The sequence below is a fragment of the Sorex fumeus genome, unplaced genomic scaffold, assembly GCF_029834395.1.
Source record: "Sorex fumeus unplaced genomic scaffold, SorFum_2.1 ptg000020l, whole genome shotgun sequence".
NCBI lineage: Eukaryota > Metazoa > Chordata > Mammalia > Eulipotyphla > Soricidae > Sorex > Sorex fumeus.
The window spans coordinates 9032064-9057938 of NW_026606077.1; the positions used below are offsets into that span (position 1 = coordinate 9032064).

Here is a 25875-nt window from a genome sequence, read left to right on the forward strand (position 1 = left end):
CCAGCTGGTCACTTAATAGAGTCGGTTATTTTATGGGTATATTGAAAAAGAATAAAAGTAGAATAGAGATTTCCTGAGTTAATTGTATAGGAATAGAAGGAATTAGAATGGAGAAGTTGAACAGTAGTTGTAGGAAGATATAAAAGTTGTAGAATTAAATTTTAACTTGTTTTATTAACTTAATTTCCTTTCTTAGTTACTTCACTGATTTCCATTCACACTTCTATTTTGGGTGGAGGGGACCCATACCCCGCTGTGCTCAGTGTTTACTCCTGGCTCTGCTCACGGATCACTCCTGGTGGGCCTGGGGGACCATATGGTTGCTGGGAGTTGAACCCTGAAAAGCTATGTGCAAGGGAAACATCTTACCTGTTGTACTATCTCTCTTCTATCAGGTCTTCTTTTCTTTCTCTTTTTTTTTTCTTATCTTTTCTTTTTGGTTTTTGGGCCACATCTGGCAGTACTTCTAGCTCTGTGCTCCAGGATCTCTCCTGGTGGTGCTCAGAGGACCATATGCAGTGTCCAGGATTGAACCTGGGCCCCTTGTGTGCCAGGCAAGTGCCCTCAGCTCTATTCTCTCCAGCCCAAGGCAGTTATTCTCTGCCAGTAGTTGTGTGTCATGGTTACAGGAGGAAAACAGTCCTGACCTAAGGGATTTGTTCTCAATTTGAAGCATCTATTAACACTTACTTTTGAGGATGTATTTATGAATTTGCAGTGATTAGTTTTATAATTAATTGAGTTTCCACTTAAGTAATATTTTACTAATTAAAAACATTGAACATTCTAAAGGAGATTAATTCTTTCCCCATAATTAGTCCTGATTTTCAGAAAATAAAGTTAGAACAACAGGGTGAGAATTGGGCATGCATCGCATTTGCTTATGTACATGTTATACCTAACTGTAAACAGAGTAAGAATATTTGTCACAAAACATCTTGCTTACAACTCAGGAAGTGTCTCTTCAAATACAGGAAATGGAGCTAAGTGGCGTAGATTGCAAATTCTGGTTCTGCAGTTTAAGAAAACTGGTCTGTTTAAGAGACAGGCTTTCTCTGAGCCTTTTTTCTACATTAAAGAGTTTGAGTAAGATCACCCAATTATTTCCCACACTGAAATTCTCTATGTGTCCTGTGTGTCTTCGAGTAGGAAGAGATGGAGGAGGACAGTTCTCCCTGTACTGATGACCTGTTATAGTAGATTGATGACCGTAAGAACATAGGTGTCTAAGAAGTGCATGGAAATGAAATCTTACAGAGATCCCCAGTTAAGGGAGAGAATGAAGTATTTGCAAATAGGAAGACGCCCCACACCTCATACCGTCTTCATAAACAGGGGTCTGATAGGCTGCTATGCTAACATTTACCTAGTCTCATATTGGGTTAGAATAAACAGCTACTCTCAAGGCACCTCAACACTATTACGATACCTCAAATGAGCTTGCTTCATCTTAGAGCTTGCCACCTACAGGGTTTAACCATGCTGTTTGATCCTGTCTGATTGTGTTCTCTCTGATGTACATTTCAAATTAAGTGTTTGCACGTGGTCAGAATTTGATCCCTTCCTTCTCCTTCCTTCCTTCCTTCCTTCCTTCCTTCCTTCCTTCCTTCCTTCCTTCCTTCCTCCCTCCCTCCCTCCCTCCCTCCCTCCCTTCCCTCCCTCTCTTCCTCCCTCCCTCCCTTCCTTCCTTCCTTCCTTCCTTCCTTCCTTCCTTCCTTCCTTCCTTCCTTCCTTCCTTCCTTCTGCCTATTCCTGACTCTGTGCTCAGGAGTGGCCCCTGGTGGTGTTCAGGGGACTCTATGTGATGCTGGGGATTTAAACCAGTTTTGGCTGGATGCAAGGCAAACATCTTTACCTCTGTAGTGTATCTCTGACTCCTGTTTTGTTCTTTATTTTTGGGTCACCCCTGGTAGTGCTCAGGGGTAACTTCCAGTGGTGCTTGGTGACCATACTGTCAGAGACTGAACCAGGGCCTCCTGCATGTAAAGCTTGTGTCCCAAAGCTTTGAGCTGTCTCTCCGGGTCCTTCATTGAGATGGAATCTCTTTTTTTCTTTCTGGCTTTTTGGATCACACCCAGCGCATGCTCAGGGGTTACTCCTCACTCTGCACTCAGGAATTACTTTTGGCAGTGCCCGGGGAACCATACGGGATGCCAGGGACTGAACTTGGATTGGCTACTTGCAATGCAAATGCCCTACCTACGCTCCAGCCCCCAAGACAAAATCTTCTTTATTATATCATATGACACAAGTTCAGATGCCTGCTGGGCCAAATAGGAAATGAATGAAGCAGTGGGGGAGCAGCGGGGATTGTGGCAAAGTCAAAAAAAAAATGCTGACCCCGATTAAAGTCACTATCTTCAGTTTATTGTTACCGTATGGAAGACTCTACCGCATGGAAGAGTCTCCTGCCCCCGCACCTGACTGTCCTCGCCGGGGCCCCTTGGAGGGGAGTGGGTTGAGTTTTCCTCCCCGCCCCGAACAGAGCTCCAGCAGCCGAAGACCTCCAGATCCAGCCACCACCATGCTGAGACCACTCTCCACACACATGAAGGTACCGGCAGAGGGACAAAGCCACGTGGGTTTCGGGGCCGAGATCTCCAAGCCTACTTAGATTGGGGCTGAGCATCCTCCACCCAGGTCCTCCAAATTCCAGTAGGCGGGGGTCACACCCACCAACTGGCCCCTGGTGCCGTGTAATTCCATCAATGGCCAAGATTCAGAGACTATAAAACCCAGCTCCCAGAAGCACGCGGCCGCATTAGCGGCTGCGTGACATCTTATCATCTCATTCCTACTTTAGACAAACTGGCAGGCTACGGAATATAACCTGCCCACACGGCAGAGTCTGGCAAACTCCCCGTGGCGTACCCAATATGCCAAATACCAGTAACAGTGAAGGGTCTCATTCTCCTAACTCTGAAAGAGCCTTGAATATGGCACTTTCTAAAAAAAAAATCTCAGGGCTAGGACAAAGAGACGTTACTGGGGCCTGCTCGAGGCAATCGGCGAATAACGGGATGTTTGTGATTTTGTGATTTGTGATGGAAGTAGGGCTTAGGAAGAACTTTTCTTTCTTATATTCAAGTAAAATCTGGACATTTCTGATTTCTTTCTAATGTGTTTTTTCTATTTAAAATTAATGGGGGACAGAGAGATAGAGAAGGAGGTAAAATGCTTGCCTTGACTGTGCCCACACAGGTTTGATTTCCAACATACAGTCCCCTGGACACCGCTGAGGATCACTGAGGATCACTGAAGACAGAGCCAGGATAACCTCCCAGCACTGCTGGGTGTCGCCCAGTCCCCCTTCCAATAAATAAAAATAAATAAAAACTGATACTCAGGAGATAGCTCAAAGGGCTGGAGTACATGCTGAGGCCATTAATTTGATCCCTGGTACCATCTGGCCTCCTGTGCACCACGGGGTATAGATAGCACCACCGGGCCTGAGCAGCTCTGCAAGTGTTGCCAGGTGTGACTCCATCCGCCTGAGCACTGCTTGGGAGCTCCCCCCACTCCCCGACACACACACAAAGTGCAGGTCAGACAGAATAGGTCTGTGGCTTGTTCTTGGACAACGCATTGTCATTTGTCATTCCTGACATAAATTCTTCTCAGTATTTCTCATAGCTCTCACAAGAGCACTTTTATAAGGAAAATATTTACAAGGGAGGTAGATAAGGAATTTCTATGAGTGGTGTCAGGAACTTTAATAAGGCACTGAGAGGTTTGTCTGTGATAAATCAAATACCACAGGGACCAAGCAATGACATGAATGAATGAAAAGATCAGAATGTTAAGAGTATAAAGAGTATTACAAAGTATATTGGCCAGTTGGGTCCCAGCAAATTGTGTCCTGTTGGAATGTTGTTGTAAGGTTGTTGTAACCAGATCTTTTAATATTTTAACAAATATCAAAGATTTGTGTATTTATATATCTGCTTGACTTAAAAATTATATGACCGAAACAGAACCTTTCTGGACCCAAATCCTGCACAAAGGCTACTAATTTGCAATGCCCGGGCCCTGTTTAAAAAAATCCCATTTATAATTACATCAAAAAGAATTAAGTTCCAGAGGGGCTGGAGCGATAGTACAGTGGGCAGAGCATTTGCCTTACAGTCAGCTGACTTGGATTTGATCTCAGTTTCCCCTATGGTCCCATTTCACAGAGCCAGGAGAAAGCCCTGAGCATCTCCTAGTGTGGCCACAAAATAAAGCAAAGAACAACAAAACTCAGGGTAAAAAGAATTAAGTACCTAGGAATGAAATTAACAAAGGAGATAAAAGATATAAAATTCTGTCATTGTTCAAAAGAATAACTTTTTGTCTGTGTGGTGCTAGGGATCGAACCTAGGATCTCATATATGCAAACAGGTACCCTCTCACTGACCTTATTCCTAGCCCTATGTTAAAAATAAAAATGTACAATGAAATGGAGGAATAGTCCATGCTCTTGGAACTGTTTTCTTTGTTTTGGAGCCACACCTGGAGGTGCTCAGAAATCACTCCTGGCAGTACTCGGGGGACCATATTGGGTGCCAGGGTTTGAACCCAGGTTGACCATGTGCAAGGCAAATGCCGTACTTGCTGTGCTGTTGCTCTGGCTCCTTGTGGACTATTGTTAACGTGTTCGTCCTACCCAGAGCATTATATAGATTCCGTGTAATCCCTATCAAAATCCCAATGGCATTCTTCAAGGAAATAGAAGAAATATTACTAAAAGTCACATGAAAACACAAAAGACCTAGAATAGTCAAAATTCTGAGAAGAAGGCAGCTCAAATTTATGAATTATTTTGCAAAGCCATATGAATGAATCAAAGCCATATGGCTTGCATGGCTTTGCAATATGTGTATACTCACTCACTCTGCTCTCATCACAGTGTGTTGTACCCTGCGCCTTCCACATAGGGAAGTACTCACAAGTACTCGATTAAATATGTGAGTTGGAAATCAGGGTAGGCTCAAGAATCTGAGGACTTCTGGACATAAAGCTTTTTATTTTATTTTATTTTTCATTAAAACATTTATTTTCAGAAGGTTGTTCACATTAATTGATTACCTTCAGTATATCAACACCAATCCCACCACCATTGCATCATCTCACCACCGTTACACCTCCCCATACTATTATTTTGAATTTTCCCACCACTGTTCAGGCCTGCCTGCCACAGACAGATTCTAGATAATTTATTTTCTATTGTTTACTATGAATATCACGTGCTCCTGAAATTCTAAATGTGTAAATGATTGGGGTCCAGAGACATTACTGTAGGGAGGTAATCCATTTCGAGATTCGTTTGTGAGTGTCAGGGTCAAGGCCAGTGGCGGGCTTAAATTCGGCCCAAAGGCAGTTGGAGCGTGACAGCCAGGACGCAGAACAGGCAGGGAGATGGGAAGTGACGGACTGTCTCTGCTGCCAGGTGGCCTGGCGTCTCCTAGAGCTTACCTGGGTTTTTCTTCTGAAAGTCTGTGGCCCTGGGGGTTCATCTGGAGTGGGCGGAGAGGGGACACCTTCTCCATCTGAGGAGCCCCGGTGAATGGGCTTGCCATGGGTCTGGAGAGATCTCTGGCCAGCTGCTTTCTTCCGGGATTCACTGCTGTGGCTCTCACATAGAGCTTTTTAATTAATTTATTTTTAAAAAGATATATTTTTAATTTTTTATTAGTGAATCACTGTGAGGTGCAGTTACAAACTTGCGAACTTTCTTGTTTGCATTACAGTCATACAATGATCGTTTACCCATGCCTCCACCAGTGCCCATTCTCCCCCACCAATGTTCCCGGCATTCCTCCCACTACTCCCACCCTCTCCTCCACCACCTCACCTAGCCTCAGTGGCAGGGCATTCCCTTTTTTTCTCTCCTTTGGGGTGTTGTGATTTGCAATAGAGGTATTGAGTCCCATTGTGTTCGGTCTGTAGTCTACTTTCCGCATGCATTTTTCAACCTGAATGGGTCCTCTCAACATCCTTTACTTGGTGTTCCCTTCTCTTCAGCATAGAGCTTTTTAAATGCTTGATCTGGCATATTGTCTGTGAATTATACAAAAGGTACTAGTGAGTGGGTCAAAGGATCGCATATCTCGTTCCACTGTTGGAAAAAAATAAAAATTGTTGCTGGTGATGGGTCATAAAGATTTTATTATTATGGGGCTGAAGCCGTAGTAGAGAGGGTAGGGCATTGCCTTGCATGCAACCAACCTGGGTTCGATCCCCAACACCTCATATTATGCCCTGAACAGTACAAGGACCCTGAGCACTGCCAGGTGTGGTTCAAACCCAGAAACCACCCCCCCCCCAAAAAAAAAGAGAAAATTATTATCCTTGTCTGAGTCAGGCACTGGATACAGTTCCTTATCAGAATGACTTCAGCATAATGGATTGATTAAACTAATACTTAGGCCATAGGAAACAATAATTTGAACCAAATTATAGGTAGATGGCTGCATTTTGCCTTCTCTGATGACAATGATTGTATACTGTCAATTGACTTTGTAGCTTGTCCCACTGTAAGTAGTTAGACTTAATTTTTTATCTTTTTTTTCTTGTCTGAATACATTAAGAACTTCTGTTGATTACAATTTCCTGCTATCCTGTTAATATAAAGCTCTGTTGCTACCATCTAACACTGTACAAATTGGTAACAGGTCCTCTTTGCTGCATCCTGTCTTCTGCTGCATCTGGCTAAGGGAGACATCTGTATGAACATATATTTAGTTTAGGTGTGTGTGTTCGGGGAGCAGGGGGTGGGGGTCGGACTTGAACCAATCAAGCTTTTTTTCCCTGGAAAAAACCCAGATCTCTCTACATTACTGAACCAAATCAAGTAGAGTGTGATAAAAGGAGTAACAACAGCAGGAGGAATAACAACTGCAGAGGATAAAAAGGCCTCTCACAAAGCGTTTTGAACTAAAGTCACATATGAACAAAAGATATTCAGATTAACTACCAGCAAAGTAAAGAACTCTTCAGTAGAAGCCAGCTTTCCTGCCAAGTTCCCTAAAATTTTTCCTCAGGACTCTTATTCTTCTACTACCATTATTTCAATTTATATGCCTAAGGATGCTATATTTCTTACTCTTTTACCATCTAATGGACACATAGTTGGCACTTACTGTTTATTTACTGAATTGGGTCGGGTTGGGCCTTAAGACTTAGAGACAGTTCTCTGAAGAAGGAAATAAAAGAGCAATCATTTTAGCAGTCCGTAGAACCAACAAATCTGAGTTTCAGCAATGGAATTCAATTGGGAGGCCATAGTATGCACGTTGGGTTATAGTAGGTCTTGAATAATGTCTTGTTATTCAAGGTCATTTGGTTTTAAAATCGATGAGAAAAAAGTGGATTCCCACGGGCCTGGATTTTCACGGTCTCTGTAGAGTTTGCCACTGCCCACGTCCGTGTGAATTTCTCCCAGTGCTCAGGCTTGCCCACACATGGCTTGGAGACGTACTTTTCTCCTGTGCTGTTCCTGTGCCAATCTGAATGTGACATGTGTCGGATGGAGAGATGGCCTCGTGTGCCTTGGACCTTGACTGCTGTCATAGGCTCTAGCTGAGTGGGAGTGTGTAGTGTAGTGAGTGGGTCAGAAACAAAGTGTGACCGAATGATTACAGGTGATTGCTTAATAGTAGAAGGGGCTTCGGCATTTTGGAAGTTTCTGTAACTAGAAAATAGATGAGCTGGAGAAATAGAGGGTTTGAGTCCCAGCACCTTATGGTCCTCTGAGTGCTGCCAAGAGCACCTCCTGAGCACAGAGTTGGGAATAGCACCCTGAGCATCACCAGTGCCCCAAAAGCAAAACAAAAAGAAAGAAATATCTAACCAGAACTTGTTTACATCAATTAACCTACAGCAAAGTTGTATTTGTGTGCATGTGTGTTTAGCTTTAAAATTTTTTTTTTCTTTTTGGGTTACACCCAGCAATGCACAGGGGTTACTCCTGGCTCTGCACTCAGGAATTACTCCTGGCAGTGCTCAGGGGACCATATGGGATGCTGGGAATCGAACCCAGGAATCGCCCTATCTGCTGTTCTGTTGCTCCAGCCCCTATCTTTAAAATTTTTATCTATTTTCATTGAATCACCATGAAAGGTTGTATTTGTTGTACATGTTTTCCTTAATCACACTTTTTAAATGACCACATAAAGTGAAGACTGAATTTGAAAGGGATGTGTATCAATATTGACCTGGAAAAACCTGCTCAGAACTCAGACTGTTAGGCTGATAGATTTGTCAGTCTTTCTCTGTATTTGTTTTGTAGTCGGGCAACATTTTGTAATGGGGCACTATTTGTAATGGTGCTCTGGAGTTACTCCTGATTGGGTGATTGAGTGTAACTTCTGGCAGTTCAAGGGACCTGAGGTGCCAGGAATTGAACCCCTTCTACACGCTCAGCATGTGCTCTAGTCTTGGAGGTATTTCTTTGACCTTCTCTGCATTAAAAACACAAAACAAAGCTATTTCTGTGTAGATGATTTTTCTGGAAATTTTTTCCCCAGAAAATGAAGGAGTGAAACTAAATCCTCCATGTGCAAGGCAAGGACTCTCTCTACTGCTTAGCTGTGTTCCTGGCCCAGAAATGGACTTACTTCAATGATCTTCATTCACTCTTCAGCGAGAAAAGCCTTGAATTGGCAAGCTCTCGATCATAACCTCTGCAGGGCAGGTGAAGTGATAGGATCCTCCTTCCTTTCACTTGGCCTCCCACACCCTCTCAGGCTGATTCAACTTTCTTTCAAGCCGTTTCCTTGGTTGAAGCCACCGGAGCCTGTTTTTCTTGTCTAGTCAACCACGTGCTGAAACGGGCCAAACCTTTTCTCTGCACCTCTGCTCCACCTGGCTGCTTTTCTCTCTAGGGCTAGTCTTTTTTCCTGTGAAAATACCAAGTAGTGTAGACAGCAGTAAAAGTTAGTCTCGTAGCTAAGTGAAGAGTGAATTAAGTAAATGAATCTGGAGACAGAAAGACCTTAGGTGCTCTTGAAGTCCCATTTACCCAGGCTAGCTGATATGGTAGCCGCTGGCCATAGGTGACAATTAGAATTAAATTTAATTGAAAGAAGCCAATCTTTTTTCAGTTGTTTTGGGGCTGTGCCCAGCAGTGTTCAGGACTTACTCCTAGCTCTGTGCCCAGGGCTCGCTTCTGGTGATTCTCAGGGAACCATATATGACACCAGGAATGAACCCAGGTCAGCTGTGTGCAAGTCAAAGCGCCTTGGGTACTATCTATACATCCCCAGGAAGCCAATGTTGAAAGGCTATTATCTGTCTATCTATCTGTCTGTATCTATCATCCATCTATCTATCTATCTATCTATCTATCTATCTATCTATCTATCTGTTATAGAAGTCACATCCCACTATGCCCAGGGTTTACTCCTAGCTCTTCAGGCAGTGCTTGGGGGAATCATGTGATAGCAGGGATCAAACCCTGGTTGGCTGAATGCATGGCAAGTCCCTTATCTGCTCTACTATTCTCTGGCCCCGGGAATATAATATTGCTGAATCTAATTATATGACATTCAGGGAAAAGGTACGGTTATGGAGTCAGTGAAAAGATCAGCAGTTGCTAAGGTTTGGGCGTGGAGAGGGATGACTAGGCAACACACAGAATTTTATGTATTTTTTAAATTCAGTCACCGTGATACACACAGTTACAAAGTTGTTCATTATTGAGTTTCAACCATACAAAGTTCCAACACTCCTCCCTTCATCAGTGTACATTTCCCACTACCAGTGTCCCCAGTTTCCCTCCTGCGACACTCTCTCCTCCCCAGCCTGCCTCTATGACAGATACTTTTCCTCTCTCTCTCTCTCTCTCTCTCTCTGTCCCTCCCTCCTCTCTCCCCCCTCCCCCCTCTCCTTTTGGACATTATGGTTTATGCTATAGGTACTAAGAGGTTACCATGCATATTCCTTTCCCTCCTTTCAGCACTCAGGTCTTGTCCAGAGTGATCATTTCCAACTCTCATTGTCATAGTGGTCCCTTCTAAGCAGTACTCTGTAGATACTAAAATGATGGGTACATGTCATTTTGGGGTCCAGACTCATAAGTTATTCAGCATCAAGAGTGAAGTGTTGTATGAACTCTGGTCTTTGAGTGGTTGGAATGTGTCTGTGAAGTGGTAAAAAAATGTACCACTCCTGGGGGGGATGGTGCTGATGAAAGGGTGTTGGTAGTTCTGGCGGCTATGCCTGGGTAGCGGTGGAGATTGTGGGAAGTCTCTTTAGCTTCCCCTCAATTTCATTTAGTAAAATTAAAAACTGCTCTTAAAAATGGACTTAAACTTGAAGGAATGAAAGTAACGATTCGGTTTCTAAGTTGGAGAACAGATAATGTAGCCATATTTTGAGCCCCTCAGTAGCCACGTTGGGTTACTGGCCTGCTGTATTGAGAAGCAGAGGTGAAAGAGAACAGAGTATTTCTGTTACGCACGTTGTTCTTTGGAACAGCACTGGCCAAAGAGCAATTCTCGAAGTAAAAATGGCATTCATTCTGCGTAGCTGTGTTTTACGTGTTGTGTCTTAAAAATAGGACCATTAGTTTACCTAATCCAGGGTGACTGGATTGAAGATCAGACCAGTTGTGGACATCATCACTGCAAGTACAAAAGCAGTTTAGAAAAATGAAACCAGATTTAATGCCCCTCACTTAAATGCTTTAAAATAGCTTTTAAGTGTTGCCTTTGATTATTTTTTTATTATCTCTTCTCTTTCCTCATATACCTCTCTCCTTACAAAAGAGATATAAAATAATGAAATAAATTACCTTCTTTAACAGTTACCCTTCTACTTGGGTCAGAATATTTTTGTAAAGTAAAATAGTTTTATTTTAAGAAATGGGTGAGAGAGAATGAAGAGACAGAAAGCAAGAGAGAAAAAGAGGAGGAGGAGGGAGGGGAAAGGGAGGGAGGGGGAATGGAGAGAGGAAGGAGGATGGGAGGGAGGAAGGGAGGGAGGAGGAAGGGAGGGAGTAGGGAAGGACAAGCTTTTCCAGAGGGGAAAAAGTCGAGCGGACACATTTTAGATTGAGATGTGAGTGTTGAGTCAGAATATTTGTTTGCAAATGTTTAATTTTTTTTTTTTTGCTTTTTGCATCACACCCGGCAATGCACAGGGGTTACTCCTGGCTCTGTGCTCAGGAATTACCCCTGGCGGTGCTCAGGGGACCATATGGGATGCTGGGAATTGAACCCAGGTCGGCTGCGTGCAAGGCAAACGCCCTACCTGCTGTGCTCTTGCTCCAGCCCCATGCAAATGTTTAAATTATTTTATCTGGTCCACTCATGATTCATTTATCTTTTGATCTTTTCTTTGCCATCTTTCAGCCTTCTATCATTGCACCCTTTGAAGACAATTCACTGAATTTTTAAAATAATATTTCAATATTAAATTCAGGTTATTGTGTTTAATTCCTAATTTTCTTCCCCAAGTATCTTTCTTATTCGCTACCTAACCCGTCCAAGAGAAGCCAAAATAATGGTCCCTTTTCCATTTCTCCTTTCCTGTTTCCAGTCACTGCTGCCCCCCCATGGTGGCGGTAGCCCCTAACTGCTCATGGTGCTTCCCCTTAGCCTCTAAACATGGGTCTCTGCGTAACAATCAGATCGTTTCTTTCTCTTGCCTCACCTGCATACTTCCTGTTGTACTTAGGAAGGATTCCAAACCTGAACCTGAACCCAAAGACCCGCTGTAGTCTCCTCCTTCATTCCTGCCGCATCATCACAGCTCCCCTCACCAACCCTCAGCCTCCATCTAGACATCCCTGTCTCAGGGCGTTGTTCGTGCTTCTCAGTCTGCATTGTTCCTTCTCATCTCAGGGGAATGGGGCCCAAAGAACTTCAGTAACCATGTGAGTTCCGCATAGAAGCTGTCACTGTCTACTTGGTTGTTGTCTTTGTTGCAGCACTTGTGGTGCTGGGGTTCTCACTTGATAACGTGTGTGGTATTAGGAGGAGGTGCCGGGAATCGAACTCAGAGCCTCACCTGTGCAAGGCGAGTGCTACTTTCCTGGGCCCCGTTGAAAGTTGACTTTTTCTATTCCATCCATTCTTTATAGCATCACCTGTATCATTATCTGGCATGCTCTTGTTTATTAATTCAGTTCCTTGCATTCTTTGTCTACTCTACTAGAATAAAGTTCCACGAGAACAGGAAATTCATGTTCATTTTCTGCTCTCTCCTCAGTACCTAGGATGTACCTGATACATAGGGTTGTCCTCAACAAATATTTAGTGATGTAGAACTGCTTTCTAGAAGAGATATAAGAGGAACTTGCCCCTCACATTCTGTTTCTCTCAGTCTCTTTTTCTCTATTATGTGTATGTACATTACGGATATGTTTAAAATAAAAGGAATCTCTATGTGTCTGTGTGTGAATGTCCTTCTAGACTCTGTATCCTTCATATGAATTAGTGACTTTGTTGCTGAATTTCATCTCTTACTTCCTGTAATCTGGCCAAAAACTTTTGAATGGGCGATTTTAGTTGGAAAATATAGTGAACAATGCATCTGGAAATTTTCTGTCATGTTTTGATCTGAGAAACTCTAGAAAACCAGCTGCTCATTTGAAAGGCTTTTATTATGGTACAGATAGTCTATTGTCTATGAAAGCTGTGACTGTTACACAGTGTGTGTGTGTGTGTGTGTGTGTGTGTGTGTGTTTGCCTTTTTTTCAGATGTTTTCATTAACTTATGCATGACTTGTATTCCTTGAGAATAGTTTATTGTGTTGCTTTCTTTAATTGATTTACTGTGCATTTAGAATTTTTTTTGTTTAAACTTCAAAAGTAAAATTGCTTAATAGTAGGATTGAGACACTTTCAATTCTGCATTACAGTGTACTTCATATTTATGACTAATACCTCAGTATAGCTATATTTTTATAAAATTGGTGAATTTCTACTGCCTACTAGGTTAAAAATTGCATCTTCTTATCTCACACCAATAAGAATGAGACCTATCTAAAATATTGGGGATAGTCTGTGTTGATGAGAACATGATGAGGAAGGAAGTCTCATTCACTGCTGGTGGGAATGTTGTCTATGGAAAACAGTATGGAGATTTCTCAGCAAACTAAGAATTCAACTACCATATGACCCAGCAGTTCCACTTCCGGCTCTCTATCCCAAGGAAACAAAAACATCCATTCAGAAGGACATATACACACTATTATTCTTTTCAGCATTTAGTACAGTAAGAATCAGCCTAAGCATCCAACAGCAGATGAATGGATTATGAAGATGTGGAATACACACAGTGAAATCCTCTGCAGATGCAAGGAACGATAGGCAAGGATACAGCTACCAGCTATATATTCAAATCACAGAGTCAACAACACTGAGAGTATGAGATCTAAACTACAACAACCAAATTTTAAAATGTGCCTGTCAAGCTGGCAGACTCGGGTAGAAGGGAACCTGGGAACGCTGGTGAAGGGAAGCTGACACTGGTGGTATGCTTGGAGCTAGAACATTGTATGTCAAAAACTCACCTATTGATAACTTTGTAAATCATGGTGTTTAAATAAAATTTAAAAAAATATTTAACATTTAGACATTCAAAAATAAACATTTTAAAAATTGCATCTTTCAAAGTGCTTTATATGTGATATATTTAAAAAGACATTGAAGTCCATGACCTTTACAGAAACAATTTTTGGGTTTTATTTTGTTTTGGACACACCCAGTCTCAGGGCATACTCCAGGCTCTGTGCTTAGGGATCGCCCCTGGTGGTGTTTGGGAACCATTTGTGGTATCAGGATCGAATCAGGGTGAGCTGCGTCAAGGCAAGGTCTTTAACCTCTCAGTGATCTCTCCAGCTCCAATTATCGGAACAATTTTCCTTTGAGGAATAATTTTTAAGAAAATAAATATGTGTGCCATTTGTGATTAAAAAACATCTGGGTGTACATACCTATAATCCTATTAGTGTGACAGAATTCAACCATTAATATTTAGATGTTACAGAAAATGAGAGATAATTGCTAAGGAAATTAGTAGGTGGGAAATGATTGCACTAATTAACCCAGAATAACATCTTAATATTTCCTTTAAATGATAAGAACTGTGGCTTAGAGAGATAGTATAGTGTATAATGAACTTGCCTTGTGTATGGACCACCCCAGTTTGATCCTCAGCACTGATTTATCTCCCGAGAATCTCCAGGAGTGATCCTTGAGCACAGAACCAGGAATAAACCCTGAGCACAGCTGAGTGTGGCCCAACCAATCTGCCCTTGCCAATTGTGATTAAAAATTATAATTTTTCATTTCCGAAAATAGAAGCTACAAGATACAAATTTCTGCAAAATTTTCCAGCATTAATACAATGTATATATAAAATATTAACATTTTGTTTAATATTTGTTAAGAGTTTTGCTTTATATGTAATGATTTTTGGGTAGTCAGTGTATTATATTTTTATTTATCCTTTTAAATGTAATACAATATTATAAACATTTTCCTGTAGCACTGAGTCTCTCTTAACTATTGTTTTACTGGCCCCATAGTACTCAATCTAAAGATGATTTTTATTCTTTCTAAATGAAATATAATATTATAAACATCTTCTGTAGTGCTGTATCTTAACTATGGTTTTGATTGCTCAATAGTGCTCAATCTAAAAATATGTCATAATTTATTAAATAACTCTTTATTGTTGGATGTCATTTTAAAATTTTAGCTTTTATAACCAATGTGATAGTGAATGTACTTGTGAATATTATTACCACATTTGGTATTATTGACTATAAGATGAATTCTCACAAGTGCAATTCCTAGATAGGATATTTCCAGACACAAACTAGCCAACTATTTTCCAGGGAGAATTACCAAATTACATTTCTACTTTATCGTGCAAAACTATTCTATATTGGCATTCAAAATTACAGTGTATCTGTGTGTGTGTGTGTGTGTGTGTGTGTGTGTGTGTGTGTGTGTGTGTTACCAGGCAATTAAAATCGGGCCAAACACACATGTTCTCTACCCCTGAGCCACATCCCCAGCCCTATATTATTTCTTAAAAGTTCCTCTATAATTAAGGAGTGGGGGGTGGGGAGAAATCATGTTTCAGTCTGAATGCATTTATTAGTGAAGTGTATTTTTACATTTGCTTTTTAGTTCCAGAATCATGATTTATTCAAACAATTATGTTACAGTAATGTCTGCTGTTTTTCTGTTTAGTTGCTAGTCTACCTAATTGGATTCCTGTACTTCATATGCTATGTTAGGGTTACAGCAGTTTTCCAGTTAAACAGACATGCATATATATTCTCAGTGGTAGATTTCTTTTTTAATTTTTCTGATTGCATTCCATCTTTTCCTTGATTGAATTATTCTGAAGTATTTCTAAAGTGCATGTTTAGTTTTTAAAAGTCTGACAATGTATATTTAAATTGTGGATCTTTCTTCTCCTCAGGTTGGAAAAGAGACTGTTCAGACGACAGAGGATCAGATCTTGAAGAGAGATATGCCACCAGCATTTATTAAGTGAGTAATTACAAGGGGGTGTTTTGTTTTTGTTTAGTTTTGCAGGACTGTTAAGCAGACTCATTCTTTTTGTTAGAAAAGTGACTCACTCCAGGGTCAATAGGTAAAATAGCAGAAATCCAAAACCAACATTTAATTCTTGAACCCAGCTGTAGAAAGCAAATCACTTCACAATGCTTTTTCAGCATGTCTGATTTGGGGGGGGGGGGCAAACTCTAAATAATAGTGGTGAATCTTTTATTGAAACAATGAATCTAATCAAAGCAGATAGAGTGTTAACTAGAATTCATCTGCCTCACAGGGACGGGGAGGGGTGGAGGGTGGGGTTTCATTGGGGTTCTTCATGGTAAAAAATAAGTATTGGTAAAGGGAAATGTGTTTGATATTTGCATGACTGAGACATAAACCTGAAAGCTTTGTAACCTTTCCCACAGTGATTCAATAAATAAATTAAAAAAAAAAGACACCTTCTCTTCAGTCTACATATATATGTATATATATACATACATATACTAATAAATGTATTATTACCCTTGTCCGTTATAATGGAGAAAATAGATATAAAAATAAAATGCATTAAAAAAAAAAAAAGTGACTCACTCCAGAGGTAATTTTTATCTAAAGTATAGGACTGCAGAGATAGTGTAGGGTTAAGAGACTAGCCTTGCATATGACTGACCCAGCTCCTATTCCTGGAACTATGTATGGTCCCTTGAACCCCACAAGGAGTGATCACTGAGTACAGAGCCAGGAATAAACCCTGAGCACTGCCATCTGTGGACTCAAAACAAACAAAAATGAAAAGATAAAGTTTGAACTCAGATTTCAACTGTGATTTTTCTCCTGCTGCTGGGGATGAAACCCAGAACCTCATACATGCAGAGTGTATACTTGGCCACTGCTCTCCACTGCCATCCTCCTTGTTTCAAAGCATTGCTCTCTCAGATTTTCTACTATAGATTGTATTTGCCACTGGGTCTTTTTAGCATAAACGAGTGGGTAGGGTGTTTGCCTTGCACGAGGCTGACCTGGTTTCGCTTCTTCCATCCCTCTCAGAGAGCCCGGCAAGCTACCGAGAGTAATCCCGGCCGCACGACAGAGCCTGGCAAGCTCCCGGTGGCGTATTCAATATGCCAAAAACAGTAACAACAAGTCTCGCAATGGAGACGTTACTGGTGCCCGCTCAAGCAAATCGTTGAACAACGGGAGGACAGTGCTACAGTGCTATTTATTTTTATGTTGTTCTCATTTTTTTAGAGCATTACAAAGCCGTTCATGATTGGATTTCAGTCACACATTATTCCAACACCCATCCCTCCACCAGTGTACATTTCCCAGCACCAGTGTCCCCAGGTTCCCTCACGTCACCCCCCCACCCCTTGCCTGCCTCTTTGGCAGGCACCTTTACTCCCCCCCCACCTCTGGCATTGTGGTTTGCAATATGATGCTGAAAGGCATAAACGATTATTAAATCAAGCCATGACTTCTACATTTTATTTCTCAGAATAGAAAAATTTTGGAAACATTCTGACCTTAACGTGTGTCAATTGGAATTATGTACTAAATCTTTGCTTGGAAGTATGGGAACAGTAGTAGGGAAAAGTTTTTTAAAAATTACTATAACGTTTCAATATTTTAAACTACTGAGTTTAAGTTATATTTGCATTTTACCTTACAGTACTAAAATAATTTCTAGATGCTTTGTCTTATTCTATCTAAAATTAAGAAGATACACTACATATTTTTTCTTTCCTTTCCTTTTTTTTTTAAGTCACAGTGGGCAATTCTTGAGAGCTGCTGCTGAGTTTGTACTCAGGTGGTATATCCTAGGATTACTGAAGAGACAATGCATTCTGGGGCCTCCAGAAATGCTATATTTTGATTAGTTAAAGCTTCTCAGATTCTTGATTGTGTTATCTTCGATCAATGACTTTGTTCTATGTGACCATCTCGTCCGAAATAAAAGTAAAGACTGATGGGCACATAAGATAACTGAAAAAGAAAAAAAAGCAATACTTTTTCAAGTCAGTATGACGTCTATTCAGTTTATTAAGGTAAAAAGGTAAAGGCCCTCCCGTTGATCGTCGATTTGCTCGAGCGGGCCCAGTAACGTCTCCATTGAAGACTTTGTTGTTACTGTGTCTGGCATATCGAATACTCTCTGTAGCTTGCCGGGCTCTCCGAGAGGGGCAGAGGAATCGAACTCGGGTCGGCCATGTTGGCCGCTTGTAAGGCGAACGCCCTACCACTGTGCTTGGGGGCTGGAGCAATAGCACAGCCAGTAGGGTGTTTGCCTTGTAAACTACCGACCTGGGTTCAATTCCCAGCATCCCATCTGGTCCCCCAAGCACCGGCAGGAGTACTTCCTGAGTGCATGAGCCAGGAGTAACCCCTGTGTATCACTGGGTGTGACCCAAAAAGCAAAAAAAAAAATAAAAATAAAAAAGTAAGAATTTGATTAGGAACTTCAAAAGAGAGAAGCTTCAAATATGTAAATATGAAATAAGTCTATGAAGAGATGCACTTTTTTTGAGGGGAGATTGTTTTTTGGGCCACCCCTGATGGTGCACAGGGATCACTCTTGGTGGGCTCAGGGGATCTTATGTGGTGACCAGGATCAAACCTGGGTCAGCCTCATGTAAGGCAAATAACCTACCAGCGGTACTATTGCTCAGGCTCCAAAGATATACTTTTAAATTAGTAATCAAATTAAATCACTTATCACTTAACTTCCCGTTAGTCGTCGATTTGCTCGAGCGGGCGCCAGTAACGTCTCCATTTGTCCCTGTCGCGTGCTAGTGTAGCCCAATGGCATCTGTTCGCTCCGGGAACATGAAGGGCCTCAAACCGATCGTTCATGATCTTGACGAAGAAGTCTGACCATCTGGTAGGTGGGCGGCCACGCGGTCTTTTGACATCCCGTGGAATCCAATCAGTAACAGCTCTAGTCCAACGGTCGTCTTTAAATCTCATTACGTGACCAGCCCATCTGATTTTCGACACCTTGGCAAATGAGACAGCGTCCCTGATCCTTGATCGTCGACGGATGTCAGAACTCCGGATTCGTTCTCTCATTTGAGTGAAACGTGATATTCCAAGCATAGCTCTTTCTATTCTTCTTTGGGAGACCTGAATGGCGTTCTCATCTTGTTTGCGTAGGGCCCAGGTCTCTGAGGCATATGTTAATGCAGGAAGAACAGTGGAATCAAAGAGATGTGCCCGGAGCCGGAGGTTCTTCGTCCTCTTAGCTATTTCTTCGACGTTCTTGAAGGCATTCCAAGCCGCTCTCTTCCTCCTGCGCAGCTCGGGTGCCAGGTCATTTGTCATGTTGACCTCTCGACCTAGGTACACATAGCTGTTGCATTCGGAGATGGTCGTTCCATTGAGAGCGAATGGGGCGTCAGGAACAAGGCTGTTTCTCATAAACATTGTCTTCGTAAGATTCAGTTGTAGTCCTACCTTTCCACACTCACGGTCAAAGTCGGCCAGCATTTGTGCCGCTTGGCTGATGTTTGGTGTTATTAAAACAATGTCATCAGCAAAGCGGAGGTGGTGTAATTGCCGACCATCTATCTTCACTCCCATTCCTTCCCATTCCAGTCGTCGCATGATGTTCTCGAGGGTGGCACTGAAGAGTTTCGGTGAAATGGTATCACCCTGCCGCACCCCTCTCTTAACATCAACGATCACTTCTTTGTAGAATGGTGAGATCCTGGTAGTGAATCCGCAATAGAGCTCGCGGAGGATCCTGATGTATTGGGCTTGAATGCCCTGATTGGCTAGGGCTTCAATGACCGCTTCTGTCTCAACAGAATCAAAGGCCTTCTTTAAATCAATGAACGTTAAGCAGAGCGGCATCTTGAACTCCCGAGAAACCTCAATGAGCTTGGTTATCGTGTGGATATGGTCAAATTAATGCAAGTAATTCTATTATAAATCTATAAATCAAGAAGTCTTATAATCAGTCAGGGAGGTTATAAAGAAATTGGAATTCATTGCTCTTGGGAATGTAAGTTGATGCCATCACTTGGGGAGTATTTCGGCATCAGTAAAGGGGAGATAAGCTGTTCTTGTCCTATGTGTTTCTGGAACTTCTCCTAGAGAAATTTAATGCCATACATTCTAAGACCCATATGAAAAACATAGATATCATCATTCCTGATGACTGCACTGGTCTGTCCATAGTAAAGGTAAAAGGTAAAGGTAAAGGCCCTCCTGTTGATCATCGATTTGCTCGAGCGGGCCCAGTAATGTCTCCATTGGAGACTTTGTTGTTACTGTGTCTGGCATATCGAATACTCTCGGTCGCTTGCCGGGCTCTCCGAGAGGGGCGGAGGAATCGAACTCGGGTCGGCCATGTTGGCCGCGTGTAAGGCGAACGCCCTACCCGCTGTGCTATCGCTCCACCCACTGATAGCACAGCGGGCAGGGCGTTTGCCTTGCATGCAGCCAACATGGCCGACCCGAGTTCTGTCCATAGTAACAAACATAGAAAGAAATCATACGTGGTTATAAATTGTAATATAATCAGTAGTAAAATGTGATGACAAAATTTCACATCAACACAGTTTGTTTTATTATGTGAATATCATCTCAATTGAAAGAAATGAATGAATCTCAAAAATAATTAAAGGAAGTCAGTGATAGGTCCTGCTCACTCGAAGTTCAAAAGCATAGAGAAATAAACCATGTATTAGTGATGTCTCACTATCTGGTAAAAAGATAGTGATGAGTGAGGAGATAATGAGCACAGAAACCAGTACCTCTGGCAGAAAGGAACATCCATATTTTCTGGAAGAAGTATGCCAAGGCTTTTAAAGTGCCAGTAGGATTGTTTCTGATGTGTTTTGAGTTACAAGGTGACTGTTTCTTAATCATTATGTTATACACATGTTACATAATTTTATGTGAATATTATATATCATAGTTTTACAGAGATGTAATCCTTTATTTTCTTCTCCTTAAGAATGAATTTTTTAAAAAAGTAATATGAGAGAATGCTTTATGAGAAAAGTAGAAGTAATCATCTCAAAATATGTAAAGTATACTTAGGCAGGGCTGGAGCGATAGCACAGCAGTAGGACATTTGCGTTGTACGCAGCCGGCCAGGCCGGCTTGAGTTCGATTCCTCTGCCCCTCTCGGAGAGCCCGGCAAGCTACCGGTATCTCACCCTCATGGCAGAGCTTTTCAAGCTACCCATGACGTATTCGATATGCCAAACACAGTAACAAGAAGTCTCACAATGATGGAGACGTTATTGGGCCCACTCGAGCAGATCAATGAACAATGGGAGGACAGTGGTATGTTTTATTATTTTCATTGAAGAGATACACAATTTCACTATATTGAAGTCTTATTTCTAGCATACTTAAGTGTACCTCTATAGAACCACTAACTCTTGATTAATTCTGCAACATTCTAATGAATTAGGAGGTAAGGTACATAGATGTCTTCTTTGTATCTCTGTCTCTCTCTCTCTCTCTATGTCACTCTCACACACACATACACACACAGTCCTGTGTTGCTTAGTAGTAGGTATATATGTTATAACAATCTCAAAAAGTGTATTTTTTTTGGGGGGGTGCACACCTGGTGATGCTCAGGAATTACTCCTGGCACTGTGCTCAGGGATCACTCCTGGCAGTGCACAGAAGACCATATGGGAATAGGTATATGGGATACCTGTTCTCAAACCTGAGTTGGCTGCATGAAAGACAAACACCCACTGTACTATCTCTCCCACCCTGAGAAGTGTATTGATACATGAATATTATAGACATAATTGCATAAATCTATGATGTACCTTACTGTAGGATAACACTGTTTTGTCCTTCCTCAGGTAGCTTAGGTTTATCAGGTCACACCCATCTAAGGACACTGAACTTGTATTGTAAGCAATGTCCTTTCTGTGTGGACACAGGAAGACAGTTAATATTATGCTTTGTAACTTGGGAGTTGATTGACTCTGAATAATATTTACTCCTGGGCATCTGCTTTCTTGACTCAGTTGCCCTTAGTTCCTAGCACCCCAAAAGCAGGGTCCCGACGAGGGACTGAATGGACCCAGGGCAAGCTGTGAGCTACCCTGGCATCGAAATGGTCCAGGCCAAAGCGCCACGATATTCAACTATAAGTTGAGGGCATGATTATGGACAAATGCTGTCATGATCCAAAAGTAAGTAACGACAAGACTAGGACCCTGCTGGAGCTAGGAAGATTAACCTGGCCTGAGGACTGCGGAATATATAGTGAGATGTTCTCAGGAAGAACCAAACTAAGTTTATATCTCTTACTGTGCTCATACAGAATGACATTGCTAGAAATATTAGAAGTAGATTTATTACAACTATTTAAGTAGATTACTAACTGAGGGAAGAACACACCCTTGTTGGGATCCCACCCTTGAGCGGATCTCCTAGTAATCTGGAGTAATCTCTTTAGATGAGATTTTATCCTTGAGTTAATCTCCTGGAGGAGTGGTCTTACCTCTCTTTGTTGATTTGTCAATATTCAACCCACCTTTATGTCACTGCCTTACCTGATTGCTATATAAACTAAGAATGTAAGCTCGGGGAAGGGAGAGAGTCAGAGTGAGAGGGACTCAAGCTTGAGAGAAAGAATAGCCGTCCTGATCCAGGCCACACACAGGGCTCAAGAGCACTGAACGCGGGCGGTGAGAAAGAACCATCCAGTGAGCCTGTGAACACACAACCTTCGGTGTGATAAGATTTTACACCTTACTACACATATACATAGTGCATGACTGTGTGAACCCACAATGGAATATTATTCTGCCATAAGAAGGAAATCCTACACTTGGAATATGTGGGTGGCTTTTGAGGATATTATTTAATAAAATTAATGACAGAGCTAGACAAATGTTCTATGACCTGATTTATATGTGAATCTAAAGGATAAACCAATTTGCAGGAAGCAGACTGGCCTGGGTACAATGTGGGGGTGGGAAGGAGGCAACACTTGACCCTTGTTGCCAGAGGAGGAAAATCCTGGGAAAGTAATGGACAGCATGATGATTATTTTAGGTAGCAATACAGTTTTGTTTTGTTTTATTTTTTGAAAGTTGCTAAGAAGGTAAATCTTAAAGGTTCTTATTGCAAGATGTAAATAAATAAATAGTGTGACTATCCTGCTTTTCCTGCATTGACTATTTCAGAGCCTCGTAATGTGGAGTGAGTGACAGAATTATTATTAAGGGCATTGTCAGGCAACTTTTTTTTTTTTTTTTTTTTGCTTTTTGGGTCATACCCGGTGATGCACAGGGGTTGCTCCTGGCTCTGTACTCAGGAATTACTCCTGGCGGTGCTCAGGGGACAATATGGGATGCTGGGAATCCAACTGGGGTTGGCTGTGTGCAAGGCAAACGTCCCACTTGTACTATTGCTCCACTCCCTGTCAGGCAACTTTTCATAAAACAAAAAAATAAAACTATTTAGGTAAGGGTTATCAATGGGTGAAACAATCCTGAGAACTTCTTTCTTTCTCTTCTTTCTGTTTTTTGGGAATGGGCCCACACCCAGCCTCAGGGCTCACTCCTGACAGGCTCAGGGGACAGTAAGTGATAATGGGATTCAGCCTGGGTCTGCTGTATGCAAGGCAAGTACTCTCCTAGCGAGTACTAGCGCTCTGGCCCCAACGTTTCAGAGATTTTAATCTTTATCTTACTATGGGGAAGTCCCTTGTCTCTGGGAAGAATCAGGAAAAACTGTTAGGATATACTGAAAGATGAACTGAACTGTATTTTGAAAGTACATAGTTTCCTGGAACATAACCTAGATGTAAAATCAATAAACTCTGGCTATCCATATGTTCTGCAATTAGATTATTCTGCTTCAAGTATGATGGCTTTGCTTTTCTTTAGAATGCAAAATGAAGCCAAGAATGACTGTAGATGCAGCCATTTGAAGGGGAAGAGGGAAGAAAGGGAAACAGATGGATGCAATTAATGACATCCTTGGAGCTATAGAGTTGAACATTCTTGGGGCTGTTTGGTTGATATTTGGAAGGTTCCAGGGCATGATAGATTGAAGCTTTCTCTGTCACTTATTTTTATAAGGATTTCTCAATTGCGTCAAAGTGACACCAAAGAATAATAAAATAACTGGGCTGGTTGATAGTTCGAATGACTGGTGCACGTGCTAAGCAGGTAGGAGATCCAGGTTCAGTCCTGGCACTGCCTGGCTCCCCAGGGGGCAACCCCAAGCACTGTGCCAGGAGTAACCCATGAGTACTGCAGGGTGAGGCATCTCTCCAGAACTGATAAAAATTCTTAGATCAGCCTCTACTTTTAGAATGTTAGAATGTCAGGCCTAGAGATTACAGAAGACTTTTGGATTTATTTTATAGAGAAGCACTCTATTTATTTTATACTTAAGTGATCTGGTAAATATTGAAAGAATTTTTTAAGGGAATAATTTAACATTATCAGAATTCTTGACATTTTCAGAATTTGTGAGCCTCAAAATCTAATCACTGTTTATTTGTGCAACTGGCAGTTAAGGGATTGCTAGAGAATGAATTTAATGTCAGTTAAAGATTATACATTTCACTTGTAACTGTCAGTGCGGGACTTCTAATGTTGGGCCAACGCTTTATTGTGAAAGTGAGAATCATTTTAATATGGAGCAAGGTTTGCGTTCTCACAGGAAGACTTTCTCTGGGGTGGAGCTGCAAGTTATTCGATTGCTCCCTGCACTGGCAGATAGATCTGCTTTAGTAATTTTACCCAAGATTGCATTATAGCCACACTGTTTCATAAAAGAGGTATATGGTTGTGATGGTTGTCATGGAAACTGCTGTGTTCTTCATAAACATCAGGAAAACAGGAGCCATGCTGTGCTGTTCCAGTAGTTAGACTCACTCCCACTGTAAGAAGTGTTTGGAGCTGGAGAGAGCGTGTTCAGCCCCAGGTTCAGTTTCCAACACTGTAAAGTCCTTGAATACTACAAGCAGTGTCCCTGGGTACTACTTTAGGAACAGCCCCTAGCATCACTGTTTGGCTCAAAAAGGCAGAAACCAAAAAGTCATTTGTTCTTTAAAAGACTCACCAGGAGTCTCACCTATTACTAAATTCCCTGTTAGTATTTTGCATCATCATCACCATCACCATCATCACCATCATCAGGCAGCTGCAGCAGTAATATTTGTGTGTAAGTGACTAATTAATGGGCTAGAGAGTAGTTAAGTGTTTATTGTTTGCTTTCCTGTGTGTCAAGCATGCTTAGTGCTACCTTGCCTACAGTTCTGACCAGTTTATCTTTATGAAGGATCACTTGTAAGATATATTTAAACTTATTTATTAATAGTAATAAAGTGGCAAAATTTGCCCCCCCCCCCACACACACAAGACTAAGTTGAAGACCAGAGATGGCTTAAGGGATGAGACCCTGGGTTTGATTCCTATTACCACATGGTTCCCAGGTACCACTGGGAGAGATTCCTGAGCATTCATGCCAAGTGTGGGTTCCAACCACCTTCCCAAAAGAATTAAGCTGAGGGGCAGGAGAGATAATACAGATGGTAAGGGTCTGCATAGGTCCAACCTGGGTTTGATCCCCAGCACCACCAGGAGTCATCCCTGAGCACAGAGCCAGGACTAAACCCTGAGCATAGCCAGGTATGGCCCCAAATCTAAAATTTAAAAAAGAAGTCTTAAAAAAAATTAAATTGAGGTGGAGTTAAGCTCAGTGGTAGAGTGCTTTTCTTTTGGGGGGGCCACACTTAGCAATGCTCAGGGCTTACTCCTGGCTCTTCACTCAGAAATCACTCCTGGTGGTGCTCAGGGGACCATATGGGATGCTGGGATCAAACCTGGACCAGCCATGTACAAAGCAAATTCCCTACCCACTATTCTATCACTCTGGCCCCAATAAAGTGCTACTTTATAGGAGTTACTAGGTTTGAGCCCCCCCCACACCCATATTCAATGTCATGTATATAATATCATTCCTCTCATATTCATACACTAACCATTGTTTGGTTTTTCTGTAACTTTTACTGATGTATAATACATTCACTTGCTTTTCATTATGATTTCTTTAGTAGGAAAATAATTATTAGAATAACGGCCTGTGTCTGAAAGTCATTCATAAATTCCAAATGTTCCCATAGGGTTTTTTCATTTGTGTGAGGTTTATTGTTATGAGGGACAAAGAAAAAAATTGCTGTTAGAGATGTTTTAAAACAATGTAAGAAGTTTATAGTTTTCATATACACTGACCTTACAGTAATCCAGAAAAAAGTGTTCTTGTAGGTAGAAATAATAGAGACTTTATGCAGGAATTGGATATGGGTAAGTAGACGCAGGGAAGAAGGGATCTAGTCTCACTGAGTGGATGGTCAAAAAGGAGTCACGGGCCCATG

General features: G+C 41.7%; 1 protein-coding gene across 2 annotated transcripts in view; it reads left to right on the forward strand.

The window, feature by feature from the left end:
* Positions 1–25875, forward strand: part of VCL (vinculin) — a 126298-nt gene that overhangs the window by 30124 nt on the left and 70299 nt on the right. For both annotated transcript variants that reach the window (XM_056113486.1, XM_056113485.1), the window contains exon 2: positions 15424–15494. In XM_056113486.1, coding sequence (XP_055969461.1) covers positions 15424–15494 — 71 coding nt within the window. The remainder of the gene's footprint in view (positions 1–15423; positions 15495–25875) is intronic.